A 24,738-nucleotide genomic window follows, 5' to 3' on the forward strand; every position below is an offset into this window, starting at 1 on the left:
CTGACCCGCATGTGCTAGCGCCTGGGAGTCAGTACTGACCAATAGCCCTAGCCGATTTAATTTGTGACTCTAATAGTGACATCGTGTTTTTTACTGAAACGTGGCTAGAAGAGATCGGAGATGAAGCAATCTTACGTGAATTAACACCTGTCAATTTTAACATCCTGTCACATCCAAGGACCTCAGTACGTGGCGGCAGTATTTGTGCAATTTATAATAATTCTATTAAAATAAAATCGGAAAATATCAACACCTTCAAATCTTTCGAATTCAGAAAGATCACAGCTTTTAACATTGTGTTTTTATGTTTATACCATGCACCATCAAAAGTTAATAAAATAACACATGCAGGCTTTATGGGAGATATGGAAGACCTTATAGAATTATATATTTCTTTTACTGATCGTCTTATAATTCTAGGTGATTTTAATCTACATTTTGATTCAGCTGACCCATATTCAAAGCGAATGAGGAATCTTTTAGCCAACCATAATCTTTTACAGATCGTTTTAACTCCCACCCATAACAAAGGCCATATTTTAGATTGGGTTGCAACAAACACTACAACTTGCCCAATCTACAATTTAACTTAAAAAGGCAGTTTTGATTCAGTACAATATGATAAAAATAAAGTTTGGCATCAGAAAGCATCTATCCGGGATTTTGAAGCAATATTTAATACTGCTGAGGATAAATTTATCAAATTTATTATACCAGAGCTGCCTACTTGAAATCTCAAAAATTCTATTTTCCAAGAGAAAAATAGAAAAATTAACTTTAAATAGCTTTAAAAATAAACAATTTGCCCTCAGCATGATCCAAAAACAGTTCAAAGTTCTGAACATAGGTTGTAAGAAACTAAACTTTCCTTGAGAAATTTTGAGTCAAAGAGGCAAATGCTGTTCTGTAAATGGAGCCAAAAATTTGTTTTTCTACTAATTTTTCGTAGTACTAGGCAAGTCTGATTATACTGATTAATAATTTTACCCTCTAAAAACTACAAATTAAACAATTTTTCAAGCCATCAGGTCTGAAAGAATTAGAGACCATCACTCACAATGACACATTTCGGCATGGGAGGTTGAAATTCAGCACAGAATTTCCTGAGAACAACTTCATACTGTCGTCCAAGGATTCTCTCTTCAGATGGCGTCAAAAAGTAGGAACCAACTTCTTCATCCTGTCAAATAAAAGTTATAAAAGTTCACAGGATTTGTGTTTGTAAAGCGCTTTGAGTGCTTTAAGTGGATATTCTGCTAAAAAAATGGAAATTATACTGTAACTAAATTTCAATCTTGGGGAAAAAAATGGTTAAAATATTCAATCAATAATATAACAATATAATCATAATAATAATGATTATGATGATGATGATGATAATAATAATAATAATAATAATAATAATAATAATAATAATAATAATAAAAATAATAATGATAATGATGATGATGATGATGATAATGATAATGATGATAAAAATAATAATAATAAGGTGCATAGAATGCCACTTTATTGAACAGCAGCTGAATTGGAATAATCCATCTGTGACAGAATTTTTTCTATAAATTTTCTGAATGCATGCCAGTTAAAAGGAATAATTTCAGAGCCTTGGCTAACAATTTAAGCATTTATTTCTTTCCTTATAATCAAAAACATGAATAACCCATTGAAAGGAACAAGAGCGTAATCTTCCATGTCTTCAAATGAGCAAAATAGTCTGTTAGATAACAATGGTATTGAGTCTCAAGGAAAGCTTAGTTTCTTAGAACCTATGTTCAGAACTTTGAACCGTTTTTGTATCATGCTGAGGGCAAATTGTTTATTTCTAAAGCTATTTAAAGTTAATTTTTCTATTTTTCTCTTAGAAAATACGAATTTTTGAGATTTCAAGGAGGCAGCTCTGGTATAATAAATTTGATAAATTCACCCTTAGCAGTATTAAATATGGCTTCAAAATCACGGATAGATGCTTTCTGACACCAACCTTTATTTTTAAAACACTGTAATGAATCAAAACTGCCTTTTTGTAGTTCCGCAAGTGATGCAAAAAATATGTATTTTTACTTATTTTTCGTGGTGGTAGGCAGTTCTGTTCTCTTCTGTTCATGTAGACCAAAATGAATTTAAATCGTTATGCACGGTTATGAAGGTCATCTATTTATAGTTTTTGTCAACATGATGATGAGTTGCCCCAGGCCTAAAGCTTAAATGATCAGATTTACATGATATAAATTTTTGGCACTTTAAAATGGTATATTCTTTTTTTTTTTAAACTAAAAAACAACAAAATAATTAATTCAAGTTGTATTTGGGTTGGATCTTTTGACATCTCATGGTGGATGGGGAGGTCATTGTTGTTGTGTCTTCTATCACTCTTACCCATTCCCTTTAAATATGGTAATAAGTTTTGTCTTGTTGAGCAACAAATGATTGATGAGAGCAAAGGTAATGATGCAATGGTTGATTCACTTTTGACGAGGCACGATTAAAATGGTATAAAATGGTTTTGTGGATTATTGTGGAGCAGGACTCATTTGTCATGAATTCATTTTTCCTTTTTTCGAGATATGAGTGTGAATATGAAGTTATAAGATTTGGTAATATTCTCTTTCATCTACTATCATGACTACACACATGTGATTTCAAATGTAGCAAACAATGGAAAATAAAATTTTAGGCAAACAAATAAAAGAATGTTCTGTATTACTAAATAAAAATTAAAATTAAAATTCCCTTTATTCATCCCATAGGGGAAATTTGACTCTAGGGTCTATCCAAGGGAAGACTGGAATAACACAGGTGTCAGTCGCAGTGGAGTGCTGCAAATTGAGCGAGGGCAACACCTAGAAAATACTGCACATAAACTCCAGAAAAGGAACGGTATCGTTAGAAAACTTGCTGGAACTTCCTGGGGTGCCTCCACATCAGTCCTCAGAACATCCTCTATAGCACTCTGTTACAGTGTAGCAGAATACTGTGCCCCTGTTTGGGCAAGGTCCACTCACACCAAAATAGTAGACTCCACTCTGAATAACACCATGAGAACAATTTCTGGCACATTGAAATCAACTCCCACCTTGTGGTTACCAATAATGAGCGCAATTGCCCCTCCCCATCTCCGAAGAGAAGAGGCGACACAAAAACAATATCACCGACTGGAGAAAACAACATCAAATACTCCACTCAGAATAATCACCCAATCAGCCCCCACAACATCATGCCTAAAATTTTGCAAACCGTTCCACAAATCCAAAAAAGAACATTTCGACCTCTCTGATAGCTGGAAAACTGAATGGGAGAAAAACAGTGATCTAATCGAAGACCCTACAGCAACACCACTCCCAGGTTTCTACACACTAAACAGAAAACAGTGGTCTCCTGTAACAGACTACGATCTAAACACGGTAGAACAGCATCTAATCTCCACAAATGGGGCTATATAACAACACCAACATGCCATGCCTGTAACGCTCCAAATCAGGACATCGACCATGTGGTACTTCACTGTCCATCAACATCCATAGAGGGCGGCTATCCTGCTATCCACAAAGCTGATGACGACTACATCAAATGGCTGAATGAGTCACACTTGGAGGTGTGAAGACCATACGACACTACTATTACTATTCAAACATCTATTCAGTGAGAATTGATCATCCAAAGGTGTTCTAAAAACAACAAAAAAGAAACTGTATTATTTCACTTTGTTGGTAGGAAAGTGAAAGAATTTTTAATTCCGAGATAAAACATTCGCATTCAATTCCTGTACGGTTCAGCAACTAAAACGAACGAGTTGCACTCCCTTTGCTATGATAAAACAAGAGACTGGCTGAGAGGAAAGGTCAAATGGAGGACAAGACGGACCGGAGTGGAAATTGAATGCACTCAGTTTACAGCCTTATGATGATTATAATAATAATAATAACAATAATAATAATAATAATAAGAATAAGAATAATAATAATAATAATAATAATAATAATAATAATAAGGCTCGTCACAGAAACATCTTACTGTCATATTTCCTCTGTGTTTTACAACATATCTGTGGTTTGCTTCTGCACGGAGCCGTGCAAGTTCTGTTTCTCCACTAAATAGCCAATGTTTAGCCTGGCTACTGTTAGCAAACATTATCTTTCAAATTGGCAAAGGTCACCATCGAACAAGAATAAATCTGAAAATAAAAATATGTAGCAGTCATTGTAAAACAGATATAAATTGAACAAAGACAGATGTAACACATCACTCAGACAACATTTCTTTAGCCAGTGAGTAATTGATCAATGGAACAACTTTCCAATCTCAGACCTCAATGCCTTCAAGAGGCAATTTGACAGCCTCTGTCTAAACTACAGATTCAGATTAGTTGAGCCCCCAATCAAATTGAGATAACTGCAAAGAATTATCCATACTCTAGATCAGCAAAGGCACTGAAAACCTAATTCGCTGGACACTCTAGACTACTATACTATTATGTTCATGGCAGTTTAGTTTAGTATGATTTCATTTCAGGCTTTTAAGCTTTGAAAATAAAAAGGTTATCCCATAAAAATAAAAGCAATCCCAGAATTTATCCCAATTTCCGTAGCTTCTTGCACGCACATATATATCTAATTTCTTTTTGGAATAAGCTCCATTATTCAAACTAGAGAGAGAGAGAGATGGATTTAGAGTATTGACGAGAGGTGAGACACAGACCAGAGAGAGAGAGAGAGAGAGAGAGAGAGAGAGAGAGAGAGAGAGAGAGAGAGAGAGAGAGAGAGAGAGAGAAGGTATAAGTAAAACACTGCTAAGTGAGATAAACTTGATGTGCACGTACTGTTTTTGTGACTGGATTGCGGGGAAGGGGCGGGTTAGACAGAAGAGTGTGAGTGTGTGTATTGAGAAGTAGAAGTTAAAAATAATCAAGCAAGTTCAAGTATCTACTCTAGTAAGCAAGGCTAGGCACTTTGATAAAATTTTCAAACTCAAAATATCTTGATTTGACTCAGTCAGGGGGATGGGACTTGAAAAATCATAAAATTTGATACCTTATTTGTTTCTCTAAGACCTACGGTTCCAGAGTTATTTATATTTTTCTATTGAAATTTTTTGTCAATTTTACAGAGAGAATCTGTGATCTCACTGCTACCTCAAAACCAGCATCTCGCGGCGATTGGGAAATTTTGAGTTTTACAGTCAACATGGCCCACTTATTGTTTTCAGTAATTTTGTTTCAATTAAAAAATAATTGGCAAGTGTTAGGTATCATTTTAATGGTCAGAAAATAAGCTTTATTTTCATATAAATCATTTTTATGGATGGAAAGTATGAAAAAAATTAAGGATAAATGAAAAGGGGGAAAAATATGAGGTTTTTGTCCTAAAAAGTGGGGTTGATGGCGGAAAAAATAAAATAATGAGCGAGTGTATCAATTTTGATGAAATTTGGCAGAGATATTCTTCAATTAATTGTCTATCGATGTATGAAGTATAATTAAAATGTATCCATAATTTAAAAAGTTCTTATAATTCGAAATTTATAAATTTTTATTACATAAGCTTTCTGAGAAATACAATCAGGAATTAAGAATGAAATACACCGTTAGAAAGCTTGTTTTGTGCCCTTTATAATGATATCAAAATTAGTCACATAGGTTCACAAATAACGCCATGGTGACCAAAACAGTAAAGGGTCAAAAATAAAGTTCTAAAAAACGAGTTTCACCTTCTTACAGTGAGCCTATCGGCGGCCACTGGACTGGAGTTATCAAAGTGCCTAGCAAGGCCAAGGAAGGAGGAGCAAAAATAGAGGGGGAGCGGGGAAGATGAGATTGCCCTCGTAAAGTACCAAAAAAACCAAATTCATTACACGGACACAACAGAGAGGTTTTGAATAACGTGGGAAGAATTGACAAAATAATCATGTAATATTTCTAGAACTCTAGAATGCCTCAGTCGAATGTGAATATGTTCGGTTAAAAACGAAAGTAGGATTCCATCTTTCGTACTTTTTATGTTTACTTTTTCCTAGCAATTTACTACACTTCTTCTTGCAATCCACAGATTATTTATTTCATACGTGAACCATTAATTCTGAAACACCCTCAGTGGTTGATATTGCAATAAAAAACAAAAATGTCGATGTATTTTTTGAATGGTTAGAAAGTTGAAACAAATTCTGGAAAACAACATAAATCCTTTTTTTCGTCAAGAAAGTTTTTTTCCCGTTTTTTAATGAATTTGTCTATCCAAATAATCCTCAGAACCATGCATAATTACTAATCGATAAATCATTTAAAAAGTCAATAATAAACATTAGTTACATCTTGGGAACATTTTATCGATGGAGTCGCAGCAGTAGATCGTAGAAAAGGTGAGATGGAAGTAGAAATGACTCGATGTATTCTTTTTCAGCCTCATATTGCATTCGATTTGCCGATTAATTTGTTATAAGGCTTTAAAACACCATCAATGAAACTGAACTTTTAAAGTTGGTATCAAAATCAAACGTCCCCCGTCTCTGCCCCAGCCTCATCAATGAGCAAGCCTCCCCCATTTTCCTTCATCTGACACTTTGCTACTCACCATATTCATGCTCGTATCTATATTACTTATGGATACATATTCATTATTATCATTAAGCAGACTCTATTTAATAAAAATATTTCCAATTCGCATATTGGATTAGCTTGGCGAACAAAGTCAAAGCTTAGAAGTAGAAGTAAGTTAGTAAGTTAGGTAAGAAGATTATTTATTTGCAGATGAATGTCTTGTAATTGTGAGTCAGTGAAGCACTGTAATGTTTACTATAGTTATAGACTTAGATATGTATAGAATTGTTGCTACGTTGAGGGATCGAGGTGAGCGGTCAATTCCGTCAGTAAATTCAATTATATGAATAATATACAGGCTCCCTCCTAATTACATGTCCTCTGTTATTTAAAACGGACTGACTACGGTGAAAATAGTGTTTTAGGCTATTTTCACCGTACGGTGATAATAGCCTGACACACTATTTTCACCGTATGTATTAGCCAATCAGAAGCCAGGATACTAACTGTGACGTATGTGCCTCTGCATCCAGACCATTAGAATCATTTCTTCCTGCGTGCAATTTTTAAAAAAAGAAAAGGTTTGCCGAGAACAAGGGAGGCCTCCCGAAAGCTCCTCGTTATAGCATTTCTTTCAATTTGTATTTTCACTTTGGACCTTTTGTCAGACGTTTATTTATTCAATTTGCCATCATATATAACAAACCGTGATAGATTTGTGAAAGTTAAAAATTTCCTAATTTGACCATTGTTTTGATTCTCGGCCGCCATTTTGATTTGTGAGGTATTGAAAGGCAGTGTAAAGCAGTCCTAGGGTTGTTTTTGTTTTGTTTTTTTCCTATTAGGGGTAGTTAAAGGTACTAGGCTGTATTTTTTTTAGGAGCGAATATTCGGCATGATGAGCTTTCGGAAGGCCTCCCAAAGCTATAAACAGGCGGGATGGCGGATTCAGAATTGGTTACAGTTACCGATGAAGCTTTCCAATTTCGTGGCGGCGATGGGGTCTCGAAACCGCGACATTTCTGGTACAACAACAACACCTGGCCGGGGAGGGTGTGGCTCTACTGTATGAGTATGAGTTATTCACAACTCAAGAAATTGTGATTTCAATCTCTATGTCTATCTTGAGCCGCTACCCCCGACTTCTTGAGGTCATGGGTTCAACGCAGACAAACACCGCGAAGTTTGTTAACTACCAAGATACCATTATCACCGTACGGTGAAAATGTTAGGCTATTTTCACCGTACGGTGAAAATCGTCCACCAAGATATTACCGTACGGTAAAAATAAGTCTCCCACGCTATTATCACCTTACAGTGAATATAGCTTGCCACACCATTATAGTGAATATATCTCCCATACTATTATCACCGTACACTGAATATAGCCTTCCACACCATTATCACCATACGGTAAATAGTGTGTCTGGCTATTTTCACCGTAAGATGAAAATCGTCTCCAACACTATTATGACCGTACACTGAATATAGCCTTCCACACCATTATCACCGTACGCTGAAAATAGTGTGTCAGGCTATTTTCACCGTATGGTGAAAATCGTCCAAGATATTACCGTACGGTGAAAAAAGCCTCCTACACTATTTGACTATTATCACCGTACCGTAAAAATCGTCTACCAAAATATTACCGTACGGTGAAAAAAGTCTCCCACACTATTATCACCGTACGCTGATAATCGTCCACCAAATTATTACAGGATGGTGAAAAAAGTCTCCCACACTATTATCACCGTACTGTGAAAATCGTCCACCAACATATTACGGGATGGTGAAAAAAGTCTCCCACATATATCACCATATGGTGAAAATCGTCCACCAAGATATTACCGTACGGTGAAAATAGTCTCCCACACTATTATCACCAAGATATGACCGTACGGTGAAAATAGTCTCCCGCACTATTGTCACCAAGATATTACTGTACACTGAAAATAGTCGGCCCCACTATTATCACCATACAGTGAATAATATAGCCTTCCACACCATTATTATCATACAGTGAAAATAGTGTGTCAGGCGATTTTCACCGCAAGATGAAAATCGTCTCCCACACTATTACTATTATCACCGTACGATGAATATAGCTTTCCACACCATTATAATGAATATATGTAGTCTCCCGCACTATTATCACCGTACACTGAATATAGCCTTCCACACCATTATCACCGTACGGTGAAAATCGTCCACCAAGATATTACCGTACGGTGAAGATAGTCTCCCACACTATTAACACCGTACAGTGAATATAGCCTGCCACACCGTTATAGTGAATATAGTCTCCCACACTATTATCACTGTACACCGAATATAGCCTTCCACACCATTATCACCGTACAGTGAAAATAGTGTGTCAGGCTATTTTCACCGTAAGATGAAAATCGTCTCCCACATTATTATCACCGTACGATGAATATAGCTTTCCACACCATTATAATGAATGTATGTGACCCATCGTCTCAAAACGGTATTATGTTGGAACGAACCAGATGCTTAAAAGCCGAATTAAATGTTAAACTGGTCAAAAATATAAACTGTTGGAATTAAAATCCCAAAATATAGTATCCATTCTCCTCAATAAATCGTATAAACTCAACACCAGTCTGATATTTCTGGCTATAAATTCAATTTTCAACATCTTAACCAACCCGACTTAATACTGTTTTGAGGCGAAGGGTCACATATGTAGTCTCTCGTACTATTATCACTGTGCACTGAATATAGCTTTCCACACCATTATCACCATACGGTGAAAAAAGTCTCCTGCACTATTATCACTGTACGGTAAAAATCGTCCACCAAAATATTACCATACGGTGATAAGTCTCCCACACTATTATCACCGTACGCTGAAAATCGTCCATCAAATTATTACGGGACGGTGAGAAGTCTACCACTACCACACTATTATCACCGTACGGTGAAAATCGTCCACATAGATATTACTCGTACGGTGAAAAAAGTCTCCCACATTATCATCATCGTACGGTGAAAATCGTTCACCAAGATATTACCGTACGGTGAAAATAGCCTCCTACACCCGGTCAGGCTATTATCACCGTACGGTGAAAATAGCATGACAGACTATTTTCACCGTACGGTGAAAATAGAGGCTTCCTATTTAAAAACAAAAAGACAATCACAAAGGCCAAGGACCTAGGGCTAGGGGTTAAGTTACATTTGAGAACAAGAGGAAGGACTTCCATATACAGGCACCACTCAGGGAAGACCCGTGATTATACATCAAATGTTATGGGTTATATTTATATACTACATAGATATTTATCAAACAATAATATACATTCTAATATCAAGTATAGATTTATGGTACATAAGTATTATATAGATTCAAAATTGAAATAATTGGAAGTTGGTATATACTCCATCATTTCAATGTGCAATATTTTTGACAGTTAAGACACTTCCATGAGGAAGAATTGAAAAACCATTAATATAGATAACATCCGCAAGAGATGCTTTAAAAGTAAAAGACATACCTATTAGTAAATGTTTCAAATTATATCTAAAAAATATAAGATACAATTAATGTAAAAATGATTAATTACATTCAAATTCAAAGGTTAAAATTTTTTTTAAAATAGCCTAAATATGGATTACTTCCCTTGTTCTGAGATTTTGTCATTTGGCGAAATGTCTGTTTTGTACTATTATAAATATGCGCTTTGCGATTGTAAAACTGGAAGAAACTTAAACCACCAAGACAATGAAGAAATAGAGTCTGGCGAAGAGGACCTAGAAGGACCTGTGCTGGAAACAATCCATAAGTATCCATCAGTAAGTAAGTGTGATTGTGATACAGAACCATAACCTACTCAAATATGTTGTCCTCAATGTATAACCTGGATTGGAAATATCACAGTGAAAATTATATGATGCAGACATAGGCTGAGAAAATTGGTTAGTTACTTTTCTGAAGGAAAGTCTTTTTTGTCTCTTACCCCTTTGATCGTATGTGTGTAGTGCATGTGTGATATTCTGGAGCACTTGTGTATACTTCAGTTGTTGATTCTATCACACATTTCGAGTGATAAAATGTTCATATGTTTAAACTAAATTTTAACATTTTCAATAAATATATTAATTAAAAATATTGAAGTCAACTCAGCATGTCATTGTCAACAAATCTATTTGTGTCTACTGCCAATGACAATGTATTACAGCTCTACTCATTGGACCACTTACGACATTGTAACACATCTGTGCCAATGACAATGTATTACAGCACTACACATTGGATCACATACTACATTGTAACACATTTGTTTTACACTTTTAATCATGATCATGGCCAACTCCAATGCAAGCCATCAGTATGTCAGCGTTACTCACAATTTTAACACAGATCATCGAAATATTATATAACATATTATGGTGTCGTCAAATGTTTGCAATGCAACGCCTCTCATTACTGTGTCAATATATAGTTTTAAAAAAGCTCACAAACTGTGGGGCTGATTGTTTTAGCTACTTAGCATGTTATTTGGGTGGCTATGGAGAGAGAGAGAGAGAGAGAGAGAGAGAGAGAGAGAGAGAGAGAGAGAGGGCGGGGGGGGGGGGGGATTTGTGCAAATCTCATTATCTCAATGTTTGCAACTTTACTGTAACATTGCATGTTATGTATATAATATGTATAACAATTTCTGAATATAAGCGTGAAAGAAACACACACACACAGAGAGAGAGAGAGAGAGAGAGAGAGAGAGAGCACAATCTGAGAACACGACCTTTGTCTTTCTGATTAGGGATATCAAAGCACAAGCTTTCCCTCTTATAGCTTGTTACAGAAAAAAAAATAATATGGAGTATGATGAGGATGGTGATGGTGTTATAGGGCAACAGAAATATTAGGAAGGTTGTTTTGATGATGAGGATAATGATGATGACAATGGTGGTGACGATGACTACGATGTTACTATTTTGGGGACAATAAAGACATATTATTATTATTATTATTATTATTATTATTATTATTATTATTATTATTATTATTATGGTCATGACACATTTTTACCAACACCCATCACATTGCCTTTCCAGGGAGTTGGTAGGCGTAAACAAAATCCCAAATTATTCCAAAAATCATCAACAATTTACCTCTAAGAGAGCAATACGATTCAATAGTCTGATGTCACGCTGCCCGGCAACGGCGGCCATCTTGGTTCTAAACAAAGAAAATAATTACTTTTTATTTTTCATGCTGGCTAGAACTTTTCATGCGTCATTAGGAAGGAAGTGATGTTACGACTGTTGAAGAGTATTCACCCCTCAACCACCACAAAGACAAAGAATTCTAGTAATAATCAATACGAGTCATCGCCATTTCAAGTAAATATCTTGTCACCCAAATCAATCAGCCCCACAAAACCTGAGCACCACTCAAATTTTTAACACAGGCGATTGGGACAAAAAAAAAAGTGCATGGTGTCGTCAGGTGTCGCGATGCCATTCCCTCATCAGTGTATCAAAATATTGTGACAAATACTCACAAAATGTGTGTGTGGGGGGGAGGGTCTTCAACCTGGCTTCTTCGCATGTACAAGCTATGAATGATAGGGTCCATAAAGAATTCTACTCACCACCCCAACAATATCTAATGCTGAAACGATCTCCTGACATTACTATGACACCAACTCACACAATACAAACAACCCAAACTCATAGAGAAAACAATCAAAACAAACAAGACAATTAATTAAGGATACTGTTGAAAAGATACGACTGAAATAAAATTAATGTGATGCGTTTAAATACAATACTCACATTATCTGCCCACCAGATACAAACAACCCAAACACCTGGAGAAAATAATCAAAACAAACTAGATGAATGATATTATTGAAAAGACACAACTGAAATGAAATCGATGCTATGTATTTAAGTACAATAATGACAATATCTGCCCAGTAGATGAAACGTGCCTACCAACACACAAAATTACGTGTAACCTTAAACGTTTATAATCTGATTGATACAATTTAGTGAGAACTAATCACCCAATTGGTGGTCTAAAAAACAGTAACAAAGAAGCGATTGACATCAGATTCATTTCTTCTAGAGATAGTATGAGCTTGGCTCAGAAGCTCACAACATTGCCATCTGAAAGTGTAATGGACTAACAAACAAAACTCTATGTAACCATGAACTTTTATAGTCTGGATAATACAGTTAATTTAGAATTACTCATAAAGGTGGATGGCAAAAAAAAAAAAAAAAACAATAACAAAGATCCGAGTCGCGTCAGCTTCATATTCTTATCATTTTTGAAATGTTACCAATCAGTAAATCAAACATGTTTTCTGAGAGCAGGAATGCTGGGTGGGGATCCTGACCTCCCATAGCGGGCAGGGAGGTACATACTGTGTCTTCTATCCCCTTATATCTGTTTTCCAACATGCTTTCTATCTATGTCTTGGAATGAAATTACTTGGTTTTTCCCTGGCCCTAGTCGGAGTCCTGGCTGGGAGGGAAACAGTCAAATGCATAGTTATTGTTTTGGGAGATGATATTTTTTTCCTTGTAAATCATCTCTCTGTTATGTATTATTGTATGTGTTATTTTAAATGTATAATGTAAGTATTTGAGTGTGTTCCTCTTTGTTGGATTTTGTGCTTGTGTCCGGATAAGACTGATAGGTGATCTCAAACTAAGTACATTGGTGGTATGCTCTTGGAATTTACATCTGATCCCCATTTGTTCCCAGTTCCCCTTTGTCTTACTTTCTCTTGAGTGCTTTAATTATAATTCTAGAACTTTTTACCATCCCATTTTCTTCCTTTTTACTGGCGCTGATATAACCTAAATGTGTTGCAAGCGCCGTAAAACCCTTAAAAACAAACAAACAAAACAGAGCAGGAATGCAAACACATATTGTGTGAACATATTAAAAAAAAGAAGACAATGAAACATATAGTATTAAAAATTTTAGTAGCCGAATCACTTCCAATTTTAAAAACTCTGGCAAATGATTTCTTGATGACGATAACAAATCCAGGGGTTACCGAACTATTCGTATTCACTAGATACGTCTGTGGGGGTCCAGTAGCTCAGTTGATAGAGCACCCACTTCACACACGAAGAGACTGAGAATGATTCCAGGTGAAGTAGAGATATTTTTCTGACCTTCCTCTCTGCCTTGTCCACCCAGTTATTGGGTAGCTGGGTCTGTTAGACATAGCAGAAAGTAGTTTGATTGACAAGCGTCCTATCTACAGGATACCAGGAAATTTATATTGTAAATTTCATGCTATAGAAACCCAGCTCCATGGGCCTAATGGTTTTGTAGGACTTTTAAGACATGTTTGTGAGAAATAAAAGTTTTCTCACCCCAGACAATTATGGAATTAATGACAATATGCAGGCACCATAGTTGATGGCTATGTGGTCTTGTGGTATGACACTCGCTTTCATATCGGAAGGTCCTGGGTTCGAGCCTCACTCTATGCTTACACGAGTCCTTGGAAAAGGCTCTTTACGCACATTCTCTCACCATACTCAGGTGTAAAATGAGTACCTGGCTGAACAGAATTGTCTCTGTTGGAAAAAATTTGTAACATCGCCTTACAGGCGTCAATGTCTCGTTCTTCATGTTACATGTTGCTGTTGGTCTGGGACCCTTTGTAAAGCGCTTTGAGCACATTAAGTGGATATTGCGCTATATAAAAGCTCAAAGCTCAAGATTAGAATTACATTTAGTGTGATATCCATCGTGAACGATCATCGTCATCATCATTGCCTTTTTCACCCTGGGTCAGGGTATAGGCCACAGACAAACAGTTTCCATCCCTCTCTATCCTGAGCTAACTTTTTTATCTTGTTCCATGTCTTGTCACTTCTTTATATATCAGCTTGCCTTCCCCTTGATCTTTTGCCCTGAGGGTTCCAGTCCAATACTTTCTTTGAAAGATACCTTTTAAAATCTACTTTTACTCACAGATCCAGGAGTGTTCTACTGTGATCTAGTCCAAGCAACAGAATGAGTGTCAAAAGAGTGAGGTGCAAGTTTCACGCCAAAGATCCAGCGTACTTCAGACCTGATCATGGTAAGAATAAATTTCAATCAATTTACATGAGCTGCTGTGCCTTTTCTTTAAAAAATGGAATAAAATCATATAATTCACTCTAAATCTTCATTTATTCATTGTTTTTTTAGATTGTGGTTTTGCTCAAAATAAAACATGCTATATTAACACGTTGAGTTTAACTCTCTCCATACCAGCTATTTTTTAATTTCCCCGAAAATTCACACCCACCCCGACACAAAAATAGACTTTTCCTAATCAAATAAAAAAGTAACAAATACATTCTGTACAGAACGTTGTTCAACAAAATGAGCTCTACAACACAGTATAGTATTTATTTCTGTAATCAAAGCATTTCTTCAAAATTTCTGATGTACAAGAGAAATAGAATGAGAAAATTGTCGGTTATATCGTAACGAATGTGACAATTTTCCTATGGTTGGTAAGGAGATGGTTAAAGCTTATCTATTGCGTAAAGGTCTGAATAAGTGTGTATGAAACATTGCCAATGCCAGACAAAGCAGAAAGAAAAATACAATGCCTAATTTGTCACTTTATTACGGAAGCATAGTTGGTTGCCACTTTCAGTAAACGTGACGGTGCATGACATAATCAGTCGGAAGGTGAAAATTTTGGATTTGCATTTTATTTTTTTTTCATTTTCTGAAAGAATATATTCCCCAGAGCATTTTAATCTTTATTTGAAGTTATGGCCAGATGTATGGGAAAGGGAAAGTCATCCAGCAACTTTTCTCAAATTTTATACTTTTTCAACTTCACTAGCTGTAAAAAATTTTAGAAGTGAAATTAAGCTTTGATATTTCCCGAAGATGTAGAAAAAGGGTTGATTTAATCATTTATGACAAGAACTCATTTTTGATCAAAATTGACCTTCGAACTAAACTTGGCAGTATCTCAGTTCAAACCTTTTCACCATCCGACTAATATGTCATTCACTGTAGCAAATATGGGGAGAAGCTCTCCACAAGCTTGTCATATATACAGGGTTATTCAAAATAATCCATCAAATTTCAAAGGACCTCAACTCACTAAGCAAAGGAGATTCATGCCTGAAATGCACATGAAATTATTAATTTTGGGGATTTTTTTTTTTCTTGTATTTTTCTGTTTTGCCTGGCACTGTTTCATGCACACCTTTCTGTTTCCAAATTTGTTAGTGTGGCTCAGCGGTACAGTCTTTGCTTTGTACCCAAAAGGTACAGAGTTCGATCACCTACTGCTGCGCTGTGTGTCCTTGAGCAAGTCACCTCGCCCTAGCTCATTTTGCGGCGCTGCACTGCGGCTGATGCCTGGGTTATTCCAGTCTTCCCTTGGAATAGAATCTTGAGACAAATTTCCCCTATGGGATGAATAAAGAGAATTTTATTTTATTTTTATTTTTACTCTACCATGTAAAATTATCATCTAAATGCATTCCCTCTTTTTTTTAAATGAATCATTCATTCCAATTTGATGCAGGATGTATTTTTGTTAACCCAAACTTAATTTGAAAATCCCTTTGAATCTGTGACAGAATGTTCATGCAAGTGTTGCCCTAGAGGGCGGAGTGGTCACCGCATAGTCGTGACAGACAATTTCGTCTATTCCATTGGTGGTTTTAACCCTCTCTTGGGGAATTCCCTGGAACCAACTGGAAATAGGGGATTTCCACTTCTCAAAGAGGTAAAAATTAGATTTCCGTGGTTTGATTTTGATTTGTAATCACAATAGTTTTATGTTTCATGATTTGAACATACCAAGGTAGGTAGATTATTGTAGATTTCCACCATTATGATTATGATGACATATTCCAGTGTTGTCATAATTTACACAAATGGAGATATTTATATTTTTCTCACACTGTCTCCATTTATAGCGTTGTAAGTTATTCCTAATATATTTCATAATAAAAAAAAATTTTTAACATACAAATACTCTATGTATTTGTTTATGATTAGTGATGATAAATATCTTCTTTTTTTTTTTCATTATATTTGGCTTTACCATTATTCCTTGAGTCTTGTCATTGCATTACATGCCAGATTTCTGAAGTAGACCGTTTTCAGAGTATGGCACCATATAAATGCCAGGTAATATAGGTAAATAATCACTGGTTTTAAATATCATAGACCAGTTGATTCAAAATAATATTTTTTTTTTTTTTTTTTAATGTCATAGCCATTTTTTGTTTTTACAATTTTTTAAATTTTCATTTCTCCAAAAGTTGTGGAAGTTTAACTTGAGTACGCATGAATGGCAACTTGTCGATGACTATTTCAGTGTTCCTGCAACCATTGCATCCCACACAGGTAAAAGGAGAATTATTTATTTATTATTATAGTAGTCCTTCGGAGCCATAAGGCCCAGGGAGCTGGAATTTTTTCAGATATCTACAGCAAGAAATGGACAATACCCAAATGCTTTGCAACCCTTTGGATAGGACACTAGTCTATCACAAAGTACTTTCCACCAGGTCTAACAGACCCTGCTACCCAACAACCGCCCAGTGGATGGGGAGGGGTCAGAAAAATAACCCCTTCTGCACCCGGGATCGATTTCAATTTTTTTGCTTGTGAAGCGAGTGCTCTACCAACTGAGCTATCGGGACTCATAAAAAAGGTGGAAAAAGATTTAATCAGAACTTTTACAAACAAGACTCAACAATTTACACAATAAGATAATAATATTAGAAGTGATTTATCGTGTCCTAACAGCAAAGGGTGTAGAGGTAAAAAGGAGAAAAGTTTCATTTTGTATTTATAATCAACTGCAGCATATGTTGTGCATTTGTAATTGTCAAACTCGCTTTGCCTTAAAGCAATTTCCTTTAATGCAAACCCGTGATAAATTCTTTTATTTTTCTTAATTGAGCCTTTTTTCATGGACTTAAAAAAGAATTGTCTTTTAGAGTCGTAAGGGACCCTCTAGTTGGACGGAAAAGTCAGAAAAGAACCGTCTTCTCCATGTGGGTTCAATGCCAGTCTCTTTGGTTGTGACGTTAATACTCCACCAACTGATCTGTCAATATCCCAGTAAAGTAATTTACCTGCCTCATAAATGCCACAATTTACTTACTTATTGTCTTATATTTTCCCCCTTTGTTTGTCATTTACAGTTTGCTGTGTCGGAAGGTGGTTATTCTTATTCGGAGGGACGTCCGTTCCTTTCGGAGTCACGCCTTCAAACAGCGTCTATCGTTACAACTTGTCTCTAGGTCCCCATCCTCTGATTAAACCAACGCCAACAAATTTGTATGAAGACAACGGTGGGAATAACATCAATAGAGACGACAACGACGAGGCAGATGTGGGGAGAGAAGTGGAAGCAATCCATCCATCACGAAGTCGTTGGAATTTGATACCTGTTGAGGGGGACATCCCGCAGGAAAGATATGGCCATGTCAGTGTCCAGATCTGCCACCAATGCAGATTAAATCAATTTATTCAGATTTTTTTTTCAAAGCCAAAATCGACTATTTAAAAAAAAAAATTTCCCCTTAGATTCAAATTTTGTTACCCAAATTTTAGCAGAAAACTTTCTTTTTTTTTTTTTTTTTTTTTTGTTGTAAGAAATAGACATGTGACCAAATTCAATTTCGCTGCATCAGTTTTAAATCATTTTAAAATTACAATTTGTAGAAATGAGACTGAGAATCCTACATTGTGGGTTGATACCACTTTTTAATGTCTAAAAAAGAAAGAGCAGTCATTGGTAATTATTCCAGCACATCAGGATATACCAGTACAATTTTTTTATTTTTTTGTGCAGCTATGTGGTCTAGTGGTATGACACTCGCATTCGGATCGGAAGGTCCTGGGTTCGAGCCTCACTCGGCGCATAGTTGAGTCCTTGGAAAAGGCTCTTTACTCACATTCTCTCACCGTACTCAGGTGTAAAATGAGTACCTGGCCGTTAACAGCGTTGTCTCTGTCGAAGAAAAAAAATAGTAACATCGCCTAACAGGTGTTATGTCTCATTCTACATGTTGCTTATTGCTGTTGGTCAGGGACCCTTTGTAAAGCGCTTTGAGCATGTTTAGTGGATATTGCGCTATATAAAAGCTCAAGCTCAAGTTTGAGTAAAATAAAGTTAAAAATTACCCCCTTCTGCATGTAGGCATTAAATGAAGGAATATAGATAATCCATCAAATAACTGCTAGATATCAACAGGTATCATCCATGCTGTAAAAAATGAGCAAATTGAGGGTTGATAATCTTGCTCAAGGAAAATAAACAAAGGTATCTGAAGCGGTGCTCAAACCCAGTACCTTCCATGTCACAGTACTTAGCCACTTTGCCCCCCCCCCCCCCACTAATTTTTTAGAGGAGCGGTGTTAAGTCACTTATCCTGTTTGTTTTTTTTAATTTAATGTTAATTTAAGATTATATTTTTAGTTCAATTAGCTTTACTTAAAAATCTTTTCTTCTATTCAACCTTTCAGACCATGACACTGAAATATCCAGATATTTACATCGTGGGTGGCACATCTGGCTACATTTACAATACAGACGTTTTCCATCTGGAGCTGAAGCAACCGATTGGCAAGTGGACAAAGCTAAGCTGGGACGGTGATCCCAACCAGCCTGTTGGAAGGTCAGTAGGAATCATATCCAGAAAAAAAATAAAAAAATAAATAAAAACGTTGGCATTTATATAGCACAATATCCACGAAAGGTTTTCAAAGCCCCTTTAAAAGGGGTCCCTATCCAACAGCAACACTTAACATGTAAAACAAGACATGACACCTCTTATGCAACATTACAATTTTTTTTTCGACAATGACAATACTGTTAATGGCCAGGTACTTGTTTTACACCCTGAGTACAGTGAGTAAAGAGCCTATTCCAAGGACTCAACTATGTGTCGCTTAGAGCGGGACTCAGACCCTTGATCTTCTGGTCCGAAGGTTAGTGTCATACTACGAGACCACATAAACACACAAGTACAAATGGACTAGCACAGAAAAATGAATATTTACATTTACTTAACTCTTTCAGCGCTGAGGTAATATTCGCATTTCCGTTACAAAATGGCTGACACCTGATTGAGGCAGCATGAGAATGACAAGCTAAGACTACGCGACATTCGAATTCTGCACAAAATCTCAATTAAAATACCCCTCTAGGGCCAATTGAATGTTCTGATGAAAGAAATGATGCCATTGGTTCAATTTATAGTACTTTTGTAGAAAGTAGGATTGGATTACATCACTATTTTTGCCTTTCAAGACCAGCTGCACTGTGCGGCCATTGGCCAGTAGAACAGATTCCAACAGAGGCCAACAGAGACCAACTACAATCCCATTATTTGACAGTCATAGGCATGGGATCTGAACACTCACCACCAGTTAGTGTGGCTATTTAGTCTTGTGGTATGACACTCACTTTCAGATCAGAAGGTCCTGGGTTCAAGCTCTCTCAGCGCATAGTTGAGTCCTCTTTACTCACATTCTCTCACTGTACTCAGGTGTAAAATGAGTACCTGGCCATTAACAGCGTTGTCTTTGTTGGGGAAAAAATGTAATATCGCCTAACTGGCGTACTTGTTTTACATGTTGGGTGTTGCTGTTGATCAGGGACCCTTAAGCACTTTGAGCATGTGTAGTGGATGTTGCGCTATATATATAAACTCAAGTTGTTTTTGTTTTGTTTTTTAGTTCAAAGATAGGTCATGCTAACCATGTTTTTTTTTCAAAATCACCTCTCTCTCGCACTTTTGTTAATTGATATTCTCGTTAATGGTGTGTTCCAGATACAGGCATGAGACTGCTTTTGATGGAAAGAAATTGTATGTCTTTGGTGGGGGTACGGACAGTGACTCATTTTCTCTAGTCATGGTAAGGCTACATTGGCAATCATTATGTTGTTTGTTTTTTTCACAATTTTATAGTGTAACTAGTGCAACATTCTTATACACCATGACAGCACTTCTTTAAGTGCTTGAGATTCTTTTTTATGGAGAGCACAATACAAATATATATATTATTGGTATTATTATTGTTGTTATTATTTTATTTTTATTTTTGTTGTTATTATTATTATTATTATTATTATTATTATTATTATTATTATTATTATTATTATTATTATTATTATTATTGTTATTATTATTATTATTATTATTATTATTATTATTATTATTATTATTATTTTTATTATTATCATCAACATGCTTTTATACATGTTTTTTTTTTAAAGGAGAATTTGGGGGTGGGGGTCCACTTGTTTTTTGTTATATCGAGGGTAATATTTCTCTATCACCAGGTGCACACTTTTGATATCATCGACAAATGTTGGCAGTCTATTAAATCAGTACCCGATGGAGTGCACGGTGAGTGACTAAGAGATACAGCAACTCAGATTTCATGTATTACAAACGATTTCAACACTCATCGCTTTTGGACTAGAATTCACTTTCACCATTTGTTTATAATAATTATAATATAATGAATTTATATAGCGCCTAGTTCCAATTAACATTGCTCACTGGCGCTTTACACCAAGACATCATGTATCATACACAAATATATATCATGACATGTTAAAAACCACATAAATACAATAATAAAATAATATAAATATTAAAATAAAATACAAACCAAGAGTCCAAATTATATACCGGATAGAAAAGCTCAGTTTTTATCTGTTTTCTAAAAGTAAGTGTCCATTTCAGCAAGCAGGGTTAAAAGTTGGTTGGAATTTCTTGCACTGCTGGTTTTTAGCCATTAAATTCAGGAGATGGCAGGAAAACAAAATTTATATGGTAATGGTCAATCAAAAATGCTGAAATGCATCATACTGTGTTTAGCTTCTCCTTACCAACTATAGGAAAATCGTCACATTCATTACGATACAACCAACATTTCTCTTATTCAAATTTCTTTTGTACATCATCAAATTTAAAGAAAATGAACAGTGATGTAGAGCATGTTTTATCAAATAAATTATGTATCACAAGAACTTTACTGCTGTTGTGTTTGAGATAAAAAATATATTTTTGTGTTAGTTGGGTGTGAATCCTGAAAATGGCTGGTAAGGAGAGAGTTAATCAACAGCCACTTAGTTTGGTGTAAATATTACTGTGATTTGATTTCCACGTAATCCTCTTCACTCCTTGTGGAACATAGGGCCTCTACGAGCGTCCGCCATCTATTTTTGTCCTTGGCCATCTTCTAAGTAGCCTCCCTGGTGCGGCCTGCTTTTTTCAGTGTGTCTGACGGTGAACTCCCCATGTCTGTTTTGGATGCCCCACCTATCGTGTCCCTTGGGAGGGGTTCCAATCAAGGGACTGGTGGGTAACATTGCTCCCTGGTCTTCTTAATGTAAGACCGATCCATCTCCAGTTCCACCTCCTATTACTGTACTGCCACTTAACAAGGTTACCAATTATCTGTATATTTACGGAATTCAGGATGTTATATATAAACCCTCAGTATATTTTCCAATCACCTGCTAAACATTAAAAAAAAGTAAGTACATAATGTCTTTTTACTGGAGTTCAGCACTCAGAAAGGGGTCAGTCTATGTGTTTGTGTAAAAGTTCAGTAAATTTTTGCCCCACGAATGGGCAACCCGGCACTTAATTTTTTTATTTTTAGGTTACTTCCAACCTCCTCTTTTTACCCCCTCCCCCCCTTCCCATTTTTTTTTCTAGCTGTCTTCATCCAATAATATTCCACTCTGCTCAATAACGGGTTGTTAAACAGTGACTACTGTATTATAGCAATGGAAACATGTAGGGTCCTGTGGGAGGAGACATGACAGCTGCATGGAGATATAACAATTTAAAAAATGCTTTTTATTTTTCAGGTTATCCAAAAAATCGGAAATGTCACAGTTGTTGCCAGTTAAATAATGGTGAGTACGCAAACGTTGATTAGTTCTTAATTACTAAATAAAAATATGCATTATAAAAATAATAATAATTATATTAATTATAATAATGATAATAATAATAATAATAATAATATTAATAATAGAAGAAGAAGAATGACGATGATGATGATATATCTCTATCCCATAACCAGGCCAAGTTAATCGAAGACATGTGCATCTTGTTCCACAATAAAGCACATGGCATTTTAATTTAAGCGGTATTCCTCATCCCACATAAACCAGGTTAAGCTCTCATTTTATGAGTCTTGATGGCGTTCAGAACTGCACATGGAGCATTAACAAATAATTCAATAAAGATTTATTAAGACCAAGTTTTTACCCTGAGTTATCTGGTTTGTGGAATTGAATTAGACAATATGATAGATTATTTTTTATGTTCATCTTTTTCCAATTTTTTATCCGTAGATGTTTTCCTGGCCGGTGGTATATCAGGTCACTCCAGGTTAAATCTTTGTTCGCTTTTGGACGACATCTGGAAATTTTCTTTGTCCACTTTGGAATGGATCAAGTTATCCGCCACCCTTCCCCAGCCGGTCTACTTCCATTCGGCTGATATATGCAAGGTATGCGACAATGATATGCTGACTTAAGGAGGACAAAGACTGCGTGTAATGTGTAGTTGCATACATTCTTCCTCCTTAAGGTAGCAGAATGATCTTAATGTTAGAGAAGGGAAAGAAGGGGGGGGGTCATTGTTTGTTTTTTTTTGTTATTGTTTTTCAATTTTTCCCTCCTTGTCGTGGCTTTTTTCTTTTTTTTGGTTTATTTGTTTGATTTTGTTTCATTATGGTTTTATGATGCAATGATTAGCTGCATACATTCTTTTTTTCTTAAAGATGGCAAAATGAAGTGGTTTTTGTGAGGTTTTTATTTTTTTTCTGTATTTTTTTGTGGGGTTTTTTTTTGTTTGTTTGTTGTTGTTTTTTTAATTTCTTTTTTTCTTTTTTTTTGTTTTGTTTTATTTTGTTTCATTAAAGTTTTATGATCCATTATATAAAATGGGCAATAGGAAATGCTTATTCCTACATCCACAGAACAAAGGACTGATGTATATATTTGGTGGTGTGATGACAAATACAACTGGCACAGTGAGAACACGTCAGCTGTGGAGTGTGCGTGTAGGCGTGTCGTCTTTGCTGGAGCTGGCCTGGGACGTGTTGTGTGAAAGTGTGGGTGATAATTGTACCAAAGAACGCATGTCACAGCTTGAAGTGCCTTCACAGTTCATGGAGAGATTATGATATTAATATTTTCTTCTAGTGTGTTTCATGTAAGTTATTTTGTTTTTGTATATTCTTCGGCAGACGATTGAATGGAAAAGGCCTTATACTGGGATATGAAAATGGTGTGTGTCTTTTGTTCATCATTTATTCAATGTAGGCCAGATTTAATAGTTGAATTAATGATTAAAAAGTTGTTTGAATTTTAGAGGGGGGGGGGGGAGGAAAGGGTCGTTGGGGCCAAAATCCTAGTATAATTTGAGTTTAGTTCACTTGCTCTTGTTTGAAAGGCACAGTCACAATAAATATAAAACAGTTGTGATCTCTTAATTGTCGGTGGTTAGGAAGCAGAAATAAAACCATTTAAGTAGAACCAGTATATAGATGACGTTGATCAAGAGCAAGATGAATACACATTTGATTATATATAACAAGAAAATCAGACATATAGAGTTATATTTTAAAGAAAAATTATTCCGTTTCGCCAAAGTAGTGGGCATTCAGGCTAAACAGGTACTAAGCTGGCAAGCATTTAGGCGATCCCCACTGTACTTTAATTATGTCATAACATTATAAGAAGAAAAGGATGTAATAGCTCAATTGGTAGAACTCTCCACATACACAATACAAACAAACTTGGTTCATCTCTGCCTTTCTTTTTTTTTTTTTGGGGGGGGGGGGGGGGTAAGAGGGGGGTAGCCTTTTCATCCATGCTACAGCAATAAGTTAGGACATCTATAGGACATTACACAATAATTATTTTACATTGGCATAATGTCCTACCCAAAGATTGAAAGCATTTGTTAATATCTGGTTTATGCTGGGAAAACAGAGATACACTCTATTTACTTATGAATTTTTATCTATCCTTTGAGGAAGCGAGTCATACACTAGACACAAATAATACTACATTGTATTTGTTGAGTGCTCTCCCATATCACGTGGAAGTGCTCTTTTATACAGTCAACTTTGAGGCAGTAGAATATAGGCTCACATCTCCAGTGAAAGAAAAAAAAAAAGAAATAATAAA

General features: G+C 35.8%; 2 protein-coding genes across 9 annotated transcripts in view; one reads left to right on the forward strand and one right to left on the reverse strand.

Moving 5' to 3' along the window:
• The window catches only part of LOC144974722 (cyclin-H-like), a 24,742-nt gene extending 14,093 nt beyond the window's left edge, over nt 1-10,649 (reverse strand). The window contains exons 1-4 of one of the 8 annotated variants that reach the window (XM_078917896.1): nt 5,758-5,978; nt 4,820-4,922; nt 4,015-4,174; nt 1,058-1,180 (exon numbers count right to left, since the gene is read on the reverse strand). In XM_078917896.1, the coding sequence (XP_078774022.1) occupies nt 1,058-1,180; nt 4,015-4,131 (240 nt within the window). In that variant the 5' untranslated portion in view covers nt 4,132-4,174; nt 4,820-4,922; nt 5,758-5,978. Of the gene's footprint in view, nt 1-1,057; nt 1,181-4,014; nt 4,175-4,819; nt 4,923-5,706; nt 6,001-10,386; nt 10,406-10,512 lie in introns of those variants that run through there. The other 7 variants (XM_078917901.1, XM_078917904.1, XM_078917897.1 and 4 more) reach the window with 7 other exon arrangements.
• On the forward strand, nt 6,289-24,738 carry LOC144974721 (kelch domain-containing protein 10-like). The gene is made up of 11 exons (XM_078917895.1): nt 6,289-6,354; nt 14,507-14,613; nt 16,127-16,275; nt 16,817-16,901; nt 17,708-17,991; nt 19,035-19,186; nt 20,345-20,429; nt 20,857-20,923; nt 22,402-22,449; nt 22,894-23,051; nt 23,523-24,738. The coding sequence occupies exons 2-11, from the start codon at nt 14,547-14,549 to the stop codon at nt 23,727-23,729; spliced, it is 1,302 nt and encodes a 433-aa protein (XP_078774021.1). The 5' UTR covers nt 6,289-6,354; nt 14,507-14,546; the 3' UTR covers nt 23,730-24,738.

Source organism: Berghia stephanieae, chromosome 6, assembly GCF_034508935.2.
Source record: "Berghia stephanieae isolate SIO BIC M18660-M18661 chromosome 6, UCSD_Bste_1.3, whole genome shotgun sequence".
Taxonomy (NCBI): domain Eukaryota; kingdom Metazoa; phylum Mollusca; class Gastropoda; order Nudibranchia; family Aeolidiidae; genus Berghia; species Berghia stephanieae.

Coding starts and splice junctions, on each gene's coding strand:
- LOC144974721 (XM_078917895.1), top strand. CDS start 14,547: ATGAGTGTCAAAAGAGTGAGGTGCAAGTTTCACGCCAAAGATCCAGCG. Junction 16,276..16,816: donor GATTTCCACTTCTCAAAGAG/GTAAAAATTAGA, acceptor TTTCTCCAAAAG/TTGTGGAAGTTTAACTTGAG. Junction 23,052..23,522: donor ATTCGGCTGATATATGCAAG/GTATGCGACAAT, acceptor CTACATCCACAG/AACAAAGGACTGATGTATAT.